Source organism: Littorina saxatilis, linkage group LG9 (assembly GCF_037325665.1).
Source record: "Littorina saxatilis isolate snail1 linkage group LG9, US_GU_Lsax_2.0, whole genome shotgun sequence".
Lineage (NCBI taxonomy): Eukaryota > Metazoa > Mollusca > Gastropoda > Littorinimorpha > Littorinidae > Littorina > Littorina saxatilis.
This window is the reverse complement of record NC_090253.1, coordinates 51,652,702-51,665,201: the sequence shown is the minus strand read 5'-3', so window position 1 is coordinate 51,665,201 and position 12,500 is coordinate 51,652,702. Positions and strand designations below refer to the sequence as shown.

The following is a 12,500-nucleotide window of genomic DNA, read 5'->3' as shown; positions in this document are numbered from 1 at the left end:
ATTACAAGCCTGCATGCATATGGTCACTGTAAGTGCAGAACGACATTTTTTTTATGGATTTTAAAGACTGGCATAGGTCTCGTGTAGGAAATTGATTAATCCAAAAACGCAAAAGAAGGTTGTATGTCAAGTAAAAGCCTGGACAAATCTAGCTGTTATGGTTAAAGTAATTGCTTACACATACCAAGTATCACAAGCCTAGTCATACAATGTGCAAAGCAGAACTTTTATTATGGATGTATTTCGCAGATGTACATAGGTGTAACGAACATTCATCAACACACTCTTGAACATCTTAAACCACGTCAATGCCTGGACGAGATACGTTGTAGTTAGTGTAATTGCTTACACATATCAATTATCACAAGCCTGGTCATATAATGTGCAGAGCGGAACTTTTATTATGGATGTATTTCGCAGATGTACATAGGCTTAAGTGTAACGAAAATGCATAACAACAACCCTTGAAGATCTAAAACCACGTAAATGCCTGGGAAGATATGTTGCTGTTAGAGTACGTAATATATTAATAGCCTGCACTTACCAGATATTATAACCCTGGTCACTTCAGAGCGGAATGGCTTTTTTTTTTTTTAAAGATGTACATCTTATTATGCAGTATATCTTATTAATATATTGTGCATTTGTGTCCCGAAAATACATTAAAAAAACCACACTCTAGAAGATCATAAACGACATAAATGCCTTGACAGATATGTTACATTTAGCGTAGTTACTACTCTAAAAAAAAAGGTACCTTTAAAGATTTATTTGCATGACAATGTTTCTCGCTACTAAAGGATTATCCCCAAGTAAAGCGATGACGCTGGTGCGTGGTGAGATCCTTGCACTCGCGCTGCCCGTTGTTCTGGGCATACGTGTTGTAGTTCTGCAAACAAAAATCAACAATAATGTTGGGTTGTCTTGATGATGTTTAAGTGTATTTAAGTTTAGCATTTTAAGTAGCGGTTACATGCCGAGTCTCAGTGATTATTAAAAAACAATGGTCGAAGTTAGCGGATCATGAACAATGCGAGCTTCAGCGATTATATTTATTTTATATTATATAAATAATATTATATGTTGGACACACAGCTTCATTTACGATTATTGAGGATTCAGGCCTGTTGTTGGGTACGTGATTTTGGTTGCTGGGTAAGTTACCGAAAAATAAGTAGCCCTACATAGAATATTTTAACCATAGATAAAGAAGAAGAAAAAAAAGATAAATACATTAATGAATGAATTAATTAATTATCTAATTAGATAATCAAATAATGAGTAAATACATAAATAAATATAAATAAGTAAATGAAGAAATGAATTAATCAATAAATAAATACATTGATATACAAACAAATAAAATAAAATAAAAAACCTAATAAATGAATACATAAATACATGAATAAACCAACACACAAACAAACACATTAAAATAAAGATTGCTGGTATTCAATAATAAGCATAGTTAAACAAAATGTTCGAGTTGCTCCATGATTAACAAGACTAGATTCTTTGAAATATCTAAATGCGAGCGAAAGAGAGTTGTTCAGTATTCAAGAGAAAAAACACAGAACATAACAGAAATCAAACCGATTGTAAGCCTGGTAAGTCGTGGAACATTACTTTTGACATCAACGCCCGGAAGTGCATATGTCAGGTTAATATAGTTTAACCCCTTGACATTAACATAATATACACACGGGTGTAGATATGGTTTAGTTATGACATGGTCTGTTTCTATCATATAGGCAGAATGAAAAAAGAAATGGTACTCACGTTGCGGTTGTTTGCCACGAAGTCGCTGAGAGGAACGCCAGTGGTGTCTGTAGATAAGAACGAGACACAATCCTGTCATTACAAGGCATGCCCTACAACACAGTAGAGTACAGAAAAGTACAATACAGTGCAGTGCAATGCAATACAGTATAGTACATTACAATACAATATAATACAATACAAGGGCAGACAGACTAACACACAAAGAGAGAGAGAGAGAGAGAGAGAGAGAGAGAGAGAGAGAGAGAGAGAGAGAGAAAGAGAGAGAGTGGGGGAGAGAGAGAGAGTGAGGGAGATAGAGAGAGAGAGAGAAAAAGAGAGAGACAAAGAGACAGAGAGAGAGAGAGAGAGATAGATAGATAGAGAGAGACAGAGAGAGAGACAGAGACAGAGAGAGATAGAGGCCGGCCGGACGGATGGACGAACGGTAGGACGGACAAACAGACAGACAGACAGACAGACAGATAAAGGAGTGTCTGTCTGCCTGTCTGAGTGTCAGCATGCTCATATACATACCAGCATAGTATACACGGTAAACGTTCGCAACAATACGTCATTCTCTTACCAAACGGTGCGCCGAGAGGGAGGTTGTTGACGTCGACACTGGGGGCTCCCTGAGTCAACTGGTTCCAGACGAACCTGGCATAGTCCCCCGAGTCTCCATAGTTACACATCCACGCCGCCACCCACTCCGCTTGTGTAACCTGCCCGTCGTCTGAACGAAGAAACAAAACAAAACATCGTCATGCTCATAAGATGTCATTTTTTGATGTTTTGAGAAAAAACGCAAAAAACCTTCTTTGGTTTCTGAACAATCTGCCTATCTCATTTTAGTTATAAGTTGCAAACTGCCTATCTTGAGCTGTTACCGCGGGGTAAACGTGAGATAAAGAGCTGACAGCAACATTTTCAATCAGCAAAACTGCATAACAACCCACACAGAGCTTGTGCATAACTTCACATTTTCAAAACAAGTCTTCCTGTATCATAAAGAAAAAGTGCCTAACTCAAGAAACGAGATCGGCAGTTTTGCTGACGTTACCGTGGCAATGGTTTCCGATGGTCTGATAGTGTGTACTCTCTAACACATGATATATACCCTTCCAGTAGCTTCCCCTGTAGTTTCACTACAGAAGTGCCAAACACTGAGATAGGTATTTTTCTTATGAGCGTGACGACATGTGTTAAGGCCTGACGCTCACCTATGTAACTTCAGCAGGACAGACGACGCACTGCAGATTATCCCAGCCCGCTACACGTTGCGTGAAAGGAAAACAGGCCAAGTACTCGTCATAATCCCTATCGCAGCATCAATAATATGCAGTGCGTCGTCTGTGCCGCTGAAACTGCGCAGGTATAATCTGCCCTTAACCTTTAGATGTACGCAAGACAACCCTCTTTCCCAGAACGTATGCTTGTCTTGATCGTTGTTTTCTTTAACCTCCTTTTAACCGATATCGCTATGCAGGTTCTCAGTTTCAACGCTTCTCTCCGTCGGCAATACAGTGTTCTAGATGGTCGAACGTATAGCAAAGACCTGTACGTGTACGTTTACGTGTAGATATTGCGTCACCCGTGACTCACTTTTTTTCTCCAATGTTCCAAATGCATACGTTGTTTTGCTCCCACCAAGACTGCATATCTTGGCAAACGCGTGACATAAAAACTTGATGACGTTACCCGTACACGTTCCCGTACACGTCCTAAAAAGTGATGATCTAGATCTTGCTAATGTCTGGAAACGTACAACGACTGATTACAATTTGGGACACTGGTTGTTGGTATAACCCAAGGTTGTCCTTGTTGTCATACTTTACGAAGGTCCAGGGCTGATGAGCTCGAGAAAGTTACCAACTGGGTGGGAGTCAGCTGCGGAATTGGTTTGGTTCACATTGAGATTTGTTTGTGATTTAAAAACAAATCCGACCACGTGGCTGCATGGCTCTTAGCCGGTTGTTAACTTGCTCGTGTACCTCGGCCCTGGTCCGTCCTAACGTATGAAGAGCACAACATTGGTTTGGGTAAAGCCCAAGAACCTTGCCCCAAATAGACATCAATCGTTGCAAAGTATTGTGCAGACGGATGGAAGTGTTGCAGAGGGTTGAAGCTGCGTTACAATGATGGTGACCAGTGATCATTCCGAAGTTGACATTCGATTGCCGGCAAACATGGTGAATACTTTTGTGGCAATTTTACTAAAACAAGCGTGAGACCAGCAAACTAACACACAGATATTCGAACACGTGGAGAAGGACAGAGACAGACAAACTGACAGAGGTCAAACAGAGGAACAGAGTGTGTATGAGAATGAGAGAGAGAGAGAGACTCAGAGAGAGAGAGAGAGAGAGAGAGAGAGAGAGAGAGAGAGAGAGAGAGAGAGAGAGAGAGAGAGAGGGTAGCTAGCTTGTGTGTGTGTGTGTGTGTGTGTGTGTGTGTGTGTGTGTGTGTGTGTGTGTGTGTGTGTGTGTGTGTGTGTGTGTGTGTGTGTGTGTGTGTGCACTCGTTCGTTTGTGCATGCGTAGCAGTAGGTGTCGGTTCGGTTGTCCGCGATTGCGGGAGAGCGCGATTTCGTGTTCATCGATTGTTTTTGCATTGTAGAAGTGTGTAGGAACCTACGTGTATAATTTGTGTGTTCATCCTTGTCACTATCTCTCCGCATCTCCATTATGTGTTGTCACTGTTAACAGCGAGGTTGTTTGACATGATAACCTGAGACGTAACCACACCGTGTGCGTAACGTGTGTTTTCGTTCACTTACTGTCAGCATCGTAGCGGGTGGCCATGTCATGGCTGATGTCCTGAGTCGTAACAACACCGTCCTTATTGAAATCGTTGTAGACTGCGTTGAGGGCCAGCTTCTCTTCCACTGTGAGACACGTGCTCACACACTGGCTGTTGCTGAAATTCAAAATGGTTATGTTATAATTGTGCTTCTCCTAACTGAAAGGCATGTGTTCACACACTGCTGAAATGTAAAATAGTGATCCTATCATAATGCTTCTTTTTACAGTGAGACATTGTTCACACACTGCTGAAATTCAAAATAGTCATGGTATCACAATGCTTCTTTTTACCGTGAGACATTGTTCACACACTGCTGAAATTCAAAATAGTCATGGTATCATTCCTTTTACCGTGAGAAATTGTTCACACACTGCCGAAATTCAAAATAGTCATGGTATCATTCCTTTTACCGTGAGAAATTGTTCACACACTGCCGAAATTCAAAATAGTCATGGTATCATTCTTTTTACCGTTAGACATTGTTCACACACTGCTGAAATTCAACATAGTCATGGTATCATAATGCTTCTTTTTACTGTAAGACATTGATCACACACTGCTGAAATTCAACATAGTCATGATATCATAATGATTCTTTTTACCGTGAGAAATTGTTCACACACTGCTGACATTCAAAATAGTCATGGTATCACAATGCTTCTTTTTACCGTGAGACATTGTTCACACACTGCTGACATTCAAAATAGTCATGGTATCATTCTTTTTACCGTGAGAAATTGTTCACACACTGCTGAAATTCAAAATAGTCATGGTATCATTCTTTTTACCGTGAGAAATTGTTCACACACTGCCGAAATTCAAAATAGTCATGGTATCATAATGCTTCTTTTTACCGTAAGAAATTGTTCACACACTGCTGAAATTCAAAATAGTCATGGTATCATAATTCTTCTTTTTCCCTTGAGACATTGTTCAAATACTGCTGAAATTCAAAATTGTCATGCTATCTTAATGCTTCATTTCACCGTGAGACATTGTTCACACACTGCTGAAATTCAACATAGGCATGCTAGCATAATGCTTCTTCTCTACTCTGAGACATATGTTCAAACACAAGCTGTTGCTGACATTCAAATGGTCATGTTATCTTAATGCTTCATTTCACCGTGATATATTTGTTCACACACTGCTTAAATTAGAAATGGTCATGTTATCATAAACTTAGGAAACACATCTCAGATCCAGACTTGCCTCAAGTGAAAAGCATTTCTCCTCGCACTGAATGTGATTGCACTTTTAAGTAGTCATGTTTTATTGCTGTATTTTTTATGTTAAAGTCATAATTTTTTTTAATATAAACTGCTTAACTCACTGTCTCCCAGGTACGGACATATCCGTACCCACTCATATGGCTCTATCTGACCAGGTACGGATATAACCGCTTCAATTGTTAGCTTCAGTCGCTTCCTGTAACGTCCATTTAACGCCTGCATTCCAGCGTGTTGATACAGTTACTACACTAACACAGTTACTACAATTCTGAGTGACCTGCTGTCGCACAGCTGGTCACGGCTTAAACAAACCGTGGTCAACATAGGTGGGGTAGAAAGTGTTAACAGACAAGGGCGTTGTATCAAAGTGTGTGGCCGGCAAAGGTCAACCGAAGTATCGTGCCCCTCAACCTTCTACTCTAGTCGTAGAGTAGCAGTATATTAGATGCCTACAGTGCGCGGTACTTCCATTAACGCTGAATCACACCGTAAAAACTGAAAAATGAGATGTATTTATTACATTGAGTCGTTCAGTGTGCATAATCTCAGTTTATATGAGTTCGACACCGATCAAGGGGAAGTAACTGCGTTAATCTTTATAATTGGTATTTTGTGAAAGGGGGACAACCCACGATGTCTGCGACTGCATCCCCCAGCCCCCTAAACACACCCACACCCCACCCCCCCCCCCCCCCCCCCCCAACAAAAAGCATGCGCAAAAAAAAAAAAAGTCAGAATCTAGAAAAATAAATACATGCACAATTATAGACATCCTCTCCGTGTCTCGGTGCGTAGTTCTGTTTTTAATGTAAATGTAAAGAAAAGCAAAGCTAGTATAACACAATATGTGTCTTGTGAAAAGTTTAAGGGTACCCAACTCAATGAAAGGCAGTTAGAGAGAGAGAGAGAGAGAGAGAGAGAGAGAGAGAGAGAGAGAGAGAGAGAGAGAGAGAGAGAGAGAGAGAGAGAGAGAGAGAGAGAGAGAGAGAGAGAGAGAGAGAGTACGAGAGAGACAGAGAGAGAGACAGAGAGAGAGAGAAAGAGAGAGAGATACAGAGAGAGGTAGGTAGGTAGGTAGAGAGAGAGAGAGAGAGAGAGAGAGAGAGAGAGAGAGAGAGAGAGAGAGAGAGAGAGAGAGAGAGAGAGAGAGAGAGAAAACATGTAGGTCAACTCACTTAAACAGTTCGTAGCGCTGTATAGAGAAAACGATGCACATTTAGACAAAGAAAACTACAAATGTACCCCCCCTCCCCTCTCACATCCACCCACAAACACACACACACACACACACACACACACACACACACACACACACACACACACACACACACACAAACATTCATAATCGTTTCTTCAATTCATTTGTCATAAGTGGACAGGCACACACACACACACACACACACACACACACACACACACACACACACACACACACACACACACACAAACACTCAATCGACCTATATATTCACAGATATACCAAGTCAGCTTTTGCAAGTAGACAATGTACAACCTAAACTGGGAGAATTTGTATATAACTGCTTCCAAAAAAAGAAACAATGAAATAAGGATAAGGATAAGATTTTATATAGTCCATGAGGGTAACCTCACAGAAATTCGGGCTGCTTTCTCCCTGGGGAAAGCGAGCTGCCATACAGTATACGGCGCAACCCATTTTTTTCCTGCATGCGTGTATTCATGTTTCCAAGCCCTGAGATTTAATGCCGTGTGAGATGGAATTTTTTTACACTTTATTCCATGTCACACGGGTATTTGGTGGACATTTTTATCTATGCCTGTACAATTTTGCCAGGAAAGACCCTTTTGTCAATCGTGGGATCTTTAACGTGCACACCCCAATGTAGTGTACACGAAGGGACCTCGGTTTTTCGTCTCATCCGAAAGACTAGCACTTGAACCCACCACCTAGGTTAGGAAAGGGGGGAGAAAATTGCGGCCTGACCAAGGCCTGAACACGCAACCTCTCGCTTCCGAGCGCAAGTGCGTTACCACTCGGCACCCAGTCCAATCATTTGGTTATTGATCTTCCCGTGTCTTATAAACACTACGTTTCATGACAATAAAGTGTATTTGTATTCGTATTCGTATTCACACTCACACACGCAGACACTTCTCTCAGAATCGAACATTTAGCAAATAATGAAGCATTCATTCCATTTGCAAATAATTTTATTTGCCCAGCCCCGCAATGCAGACTGAAAGTAAATAATACGAATTTCTCCTACCTCCCGGTTGGCTTGCACAAAGGCATCAAGGGGTATCCCAGTAACTGCAATAAACCAAGAAAACAGTAGATCGTTAAAATATCAGAGACTAGAGGAATACCCGGCTTCGCCGGGTGGAACGCGAGACAGAGTAGCGGTTCGCCGGCTTAGAGCACGTGTTGAACATTTTCATCCACCAGTTTGTGCCCGGGGTCCACCTGAATATGCACACCAAATTTGATGCAGAATATTTACGATATCACACACAAAACTCTACAAGCCACAGGTGTTGCCTTGCGAGCTATAAATAGCTCACAACTTCTAAGGCGAACAACTCTGCAGAGTCTGCTGTGAAGGGCGATGGCAGTCTCCCTGTCACACCCACCCCCGTTTGAATGAACTTTCTCCCCAAAGTTCCGAACCATGGACCCGCCAAGCTTAGGTCCATCCCAGATTCGTGGAACGGGAACAACACGTAAATGATTCAGTGGCCATAATGCCATTCCTGAACATATCATGAGTCCTATCCCTGTCGACGACGCCGAATGTAACCGAGTGCCGAAACACCACAATCACCTTTAGAGCCGAAGTCCACTCAAACAGGATTGAGAAATTTAGAGCTTATCTCTAAGCCCTTTAAAAACTGTTATGGCTTCTCAAAGGAAGGCCAGAACATAGAGACACACCAAAGCCGCCAGACCACATCACAAACATAACTCTACAATCCACAGGTGTTGCCCACACACACACACACACACACACACACACACACACACACACACACACACACACACACACACGCACACACACAGAGTAGCCGTATATCTACATATCTATATAGCTATTCTGATGGACACGTGGGGGAATTCGGGGGCTGTGATTGGATGGTCTCACACATCACTTTTCCGATCATCAAAGCATAACGCTACGGAAGTTGGTCATTTTTTGCCGATATCCAAACAATATCGGCAATAACAAAGACGCATGGTTCCGGTTTACCCATCTGTACCACGCGGCGATGTTTCTATCGACAACAGCATACACTGACAACTTGAAATTCTTCTCGGGAATGTTTTTCAGCTTTACAAATGTCGATAGCATACCCTTTTCTGCTAACTTCCCGATGAAACAGGACTAAACCAATTATTTTCTGTCCCTTTCTTTCTTTATTTGGTGTTTAACGTCGTTTTCAACCACGAAGGTTATATCGCGACGATTTTCTGTCCCTAAACACCACAAAATGCCCAAAGTCGAAAGATGCTGGCCGATGTGAATGCGTGATGTATTGTGTAAAAACAATTCCATCTCACACGGCATCAATAAATCCCTGCGCCTTGAATATGTGCGCGATATAAAATGCATAAAAATAAAAAAAATAAAAATCCCTGCGCTTAGAACTGTACCCACGGAATACGCGCGATATAAGCCTCATATTGATTGATTGATTGATAAAACGGAACAGCCGTTTTTGTGTGCCTGTGTGAGCTCAGTTGCCGACTAACACAAACTCAGTTTCGCATTCGGCTTTTCTTATCTCGTAACTCCACACTAAATACCCCACTTCCCCCCTGAAGTATTGACGTACAACCCATGGCACTAACATTCATGTAGTCGTTAATAACTTAGGTTGAAAAGTTCGCTTCATGACGAGACAAGTAAAAATGCCATTCACCCAAACTGAAAACTTCTTGCCGTCTGCTCGCGTTGTACGGATTAGCTGTTCTCTTCTCCTCCCCTTGTTGCATCCTAGTTCTTCAGTTGTTTCTAGTTTTCCGTTGATGTTGTGTTTTGGTCTTCTTCATAAGTAGTCTTGTTCAAAATGAAAAAAAACTCAAACTTCTTTTTGTTGTATACGAATGAACTAATAAACAGCAGCTGTGTTGTCAAATCGAGGTTTTTTTCCAAAGTCAGTGTGGCACCTGCGCAAAACTAATGCGCATAAGAAACGGCATCTGCTATCAAAACCTGAGATCAACCATCGACTCAAAAACTGTCATTTTGTAAGTTTGGAACAACAAATCAAGGTCAGAACAGCTGTTAATATCTATAAATATATGGAGATAGATGACAGTGTATTTTTCGCGTGGCAATAAATTGATTCGACCTTTGCACTTTTACTGTGAGGACAACTTACGGGTGCAAGGAAAGCGTTCTGGACAGTGCAGGGACCTTCTAAAAATAGTAACGGGAATATGGATTGAGCGTTGTGGACAGTGACCTTCTAAAAATAAAAACGGGAATATGGATTGACGCCACACGAAGGAAGGGAGATAAACGCAAAACACTGGAGAAGATAAGGAAGAGTTACTGGGAATGGATCTGGGAAGATGAACAGAAAAAACAAAATCGGTTCAGCGCTGCGCGCTGGGAGCACGTGTTGAAAATTCTCATCGACCAGGTTGTGTCCGGGGTCTACCTGAATATGCCCACCAAATTTGAAGCAGATCAATCGAGAACTTTAACCGTGCATCGCGAACACACACACACACACACACACACACACGCAAACACACACACAAACACACACACACACACACACACACACAAACACACACACACAGACACAAGTCGTATATAATGTATATATCTATATATATATACGACTAGTGTCTGTCTGTCTGTCTGTCTGTCTGTCTGTCTGTCTGTCTGTCTGTCTGTCTGTCTGTCTGTCTGTCTGTTCGCGATGCACGGCTAAAGTTCTCGGTGGATCTATTTCAAATTTGGACACCGTATTCAGCTACACCCCGGACACAACCTCATCGATGAGATATTTCAACACGTGCTCTCAGCGCGCAGCGCTGAACCGATTTTGGTTTTTCTGTTCATTTCACCATTCCCAGTAACTCTTCCTTATCTTCTCCATGTTTTCATGTACCTGAATATGCCCACCAAATTTGAAGCAGATCCATCGAGAACTTTGGCCGTGCATCGCGAACTCACACACAGACACACAGACAGACACAAGTCGTATATATATATATATAGAAGATAGATACCTACATTACCCCTACATTACCCCTCTGTTAAAGATATAGTTTTTAAACCCGCCTTTCGTAAATTATCAGTTTCCGATCACAGACACTGCCAGAATTGTAATAATTTATTTATTTATTTATTAAGGTGATTTCTATAGCACATAACTAAAATCAATATGTGCTTTACAATAGTCTTTGAGGAACATTGGCACTTGGTTTTTCGCATTTGTTTTCCAACAGTTTTGAACAGAGGTTTGGATATTTTGATAAACTGCATTTTAGAAGGCGGACCATTACTAAGTTTAATGAAGTAATTTTCCTGGAAGGCATATTAATTAGGCGAGGAGAGGAATAGGAATTCCAGCACGCAACGGCCCTTCCCCGTTCTTCTTTTGATGTTCCGCCACTGCCGCTCGTAGTCCCACTATGTGGCCCCGTTTCAAGCTGGTTTAGAGATTAGGTCTTCTGGCGAATACAACTCTAAGAAGCCAAAGGGACCTTCGATGGAATGTCATTTAGACACAATTATTTGTATTAAACAAATGATTTAAACAATTTCAAGACTAAACAATAACAACAGCGTCAGTACCTCACCATTTACTTAATTTACTCACCCAATGCAGGAACGTAGTTGAACACGCTGATGGATATGTTGGGCTGACCTTGAAGGACGAGAGCGCAGTTGAAAGCCGCTTGGAGGGTGGTATCGCCGGCAAAGCACATCACTCTCTTGACACACTCGCTCTCTGTCGAGATTCCGTCACCTATGTCAATAAAAACAAGTCGCGTAAGGCGAAAATACAATATTTAGTCAAGTAGCTAGCTGTGGAACTCACAGAATGAAAGTGAACGCAATGTAATTTTTCAGCAAGACCGTATACTCGTAGCATCGTCAGTCCACCGCTCGTGGCAAAGGCAGTGAAATTGACAAGAAGAGCGGGGTAGTAGTTGCGCTAAGAAGGATAGCACGCTTTTCTGTACCTCTCTTTGTTTTAACTTTCTGAGCGTGTTTTTAATCCAAACATATCATATCTATATGTTTTTGGAATCAGGAACCGACAAGGAATAAGATGAAAGTGTTTTTAAATTGATTTGGACAATTTAATTTTGATAATAATTTTTATATATTTTTAATTTTCAGAGCTTGTTTTTAATCCGAATGGAATCAGCAAATGATGGAGAATAAGATAAACGTAAATTTGGATCGTTTTATAAATTTTTATTTTTTTTTTACAATTTTCAGATTTGTAATGACCAAAGTCATTAATTAATGTTTAAGCCACCAGGCTGAAATGCAATACCGAACCCCGGGCTTCGTCGAAGATTACTGGACCAACATTTCAACCAATTTGGTTGAAAAATGAGGGCGTGACAGTGCCGCCTCAACTTTCACGAAAAGCCAGATATGACGTCATCAAAGACATTTATCAAAAAAATGAAAAAAACGTTCGGGGATTTCATACCCAGGAACTCTCATGTCAAATTTCATAAAGATCGGTCCAGTA

The 12,500-nt window shown here is 41.2% G+C and overlaps 1 protein-coding gene and 1 long non-coding RNA gene across 2 annotated transcripts in view; one reads left to right on the top strand and one right to left on the bottom strand.

Annotated features, from left to right (window-relative positions):
• The window catches only part of LOC138976412 (uncharacterized), a 556,176-nt gene that overhangs the window by 42,534 nt on the left and 501,142 nt on the right, over nucleotides 1–12,500 (top strand). The window lies entirely within an intron of this gene.
• LOC138976386 (uncharacterized) lies at nucleotides 209–11,708 on the bottom strand (the record flags this gene model as incomplete). The annotated part of the gene is given in 7 exon segments (XM_070349239.1): nucleotides 209–889; nucleotides 1,780–1,826; nucleotides 2,345–2,494; nucleotides 4,538–4,677; nucleotides 6,971–6,987; nucleotides 8,042–8,085; nucleotides 11,610–11,708. Coding segments are annotated over 7 exon segments (584 nt in total), but the record flags the coding sequence as incomplete, so codon positions are not given.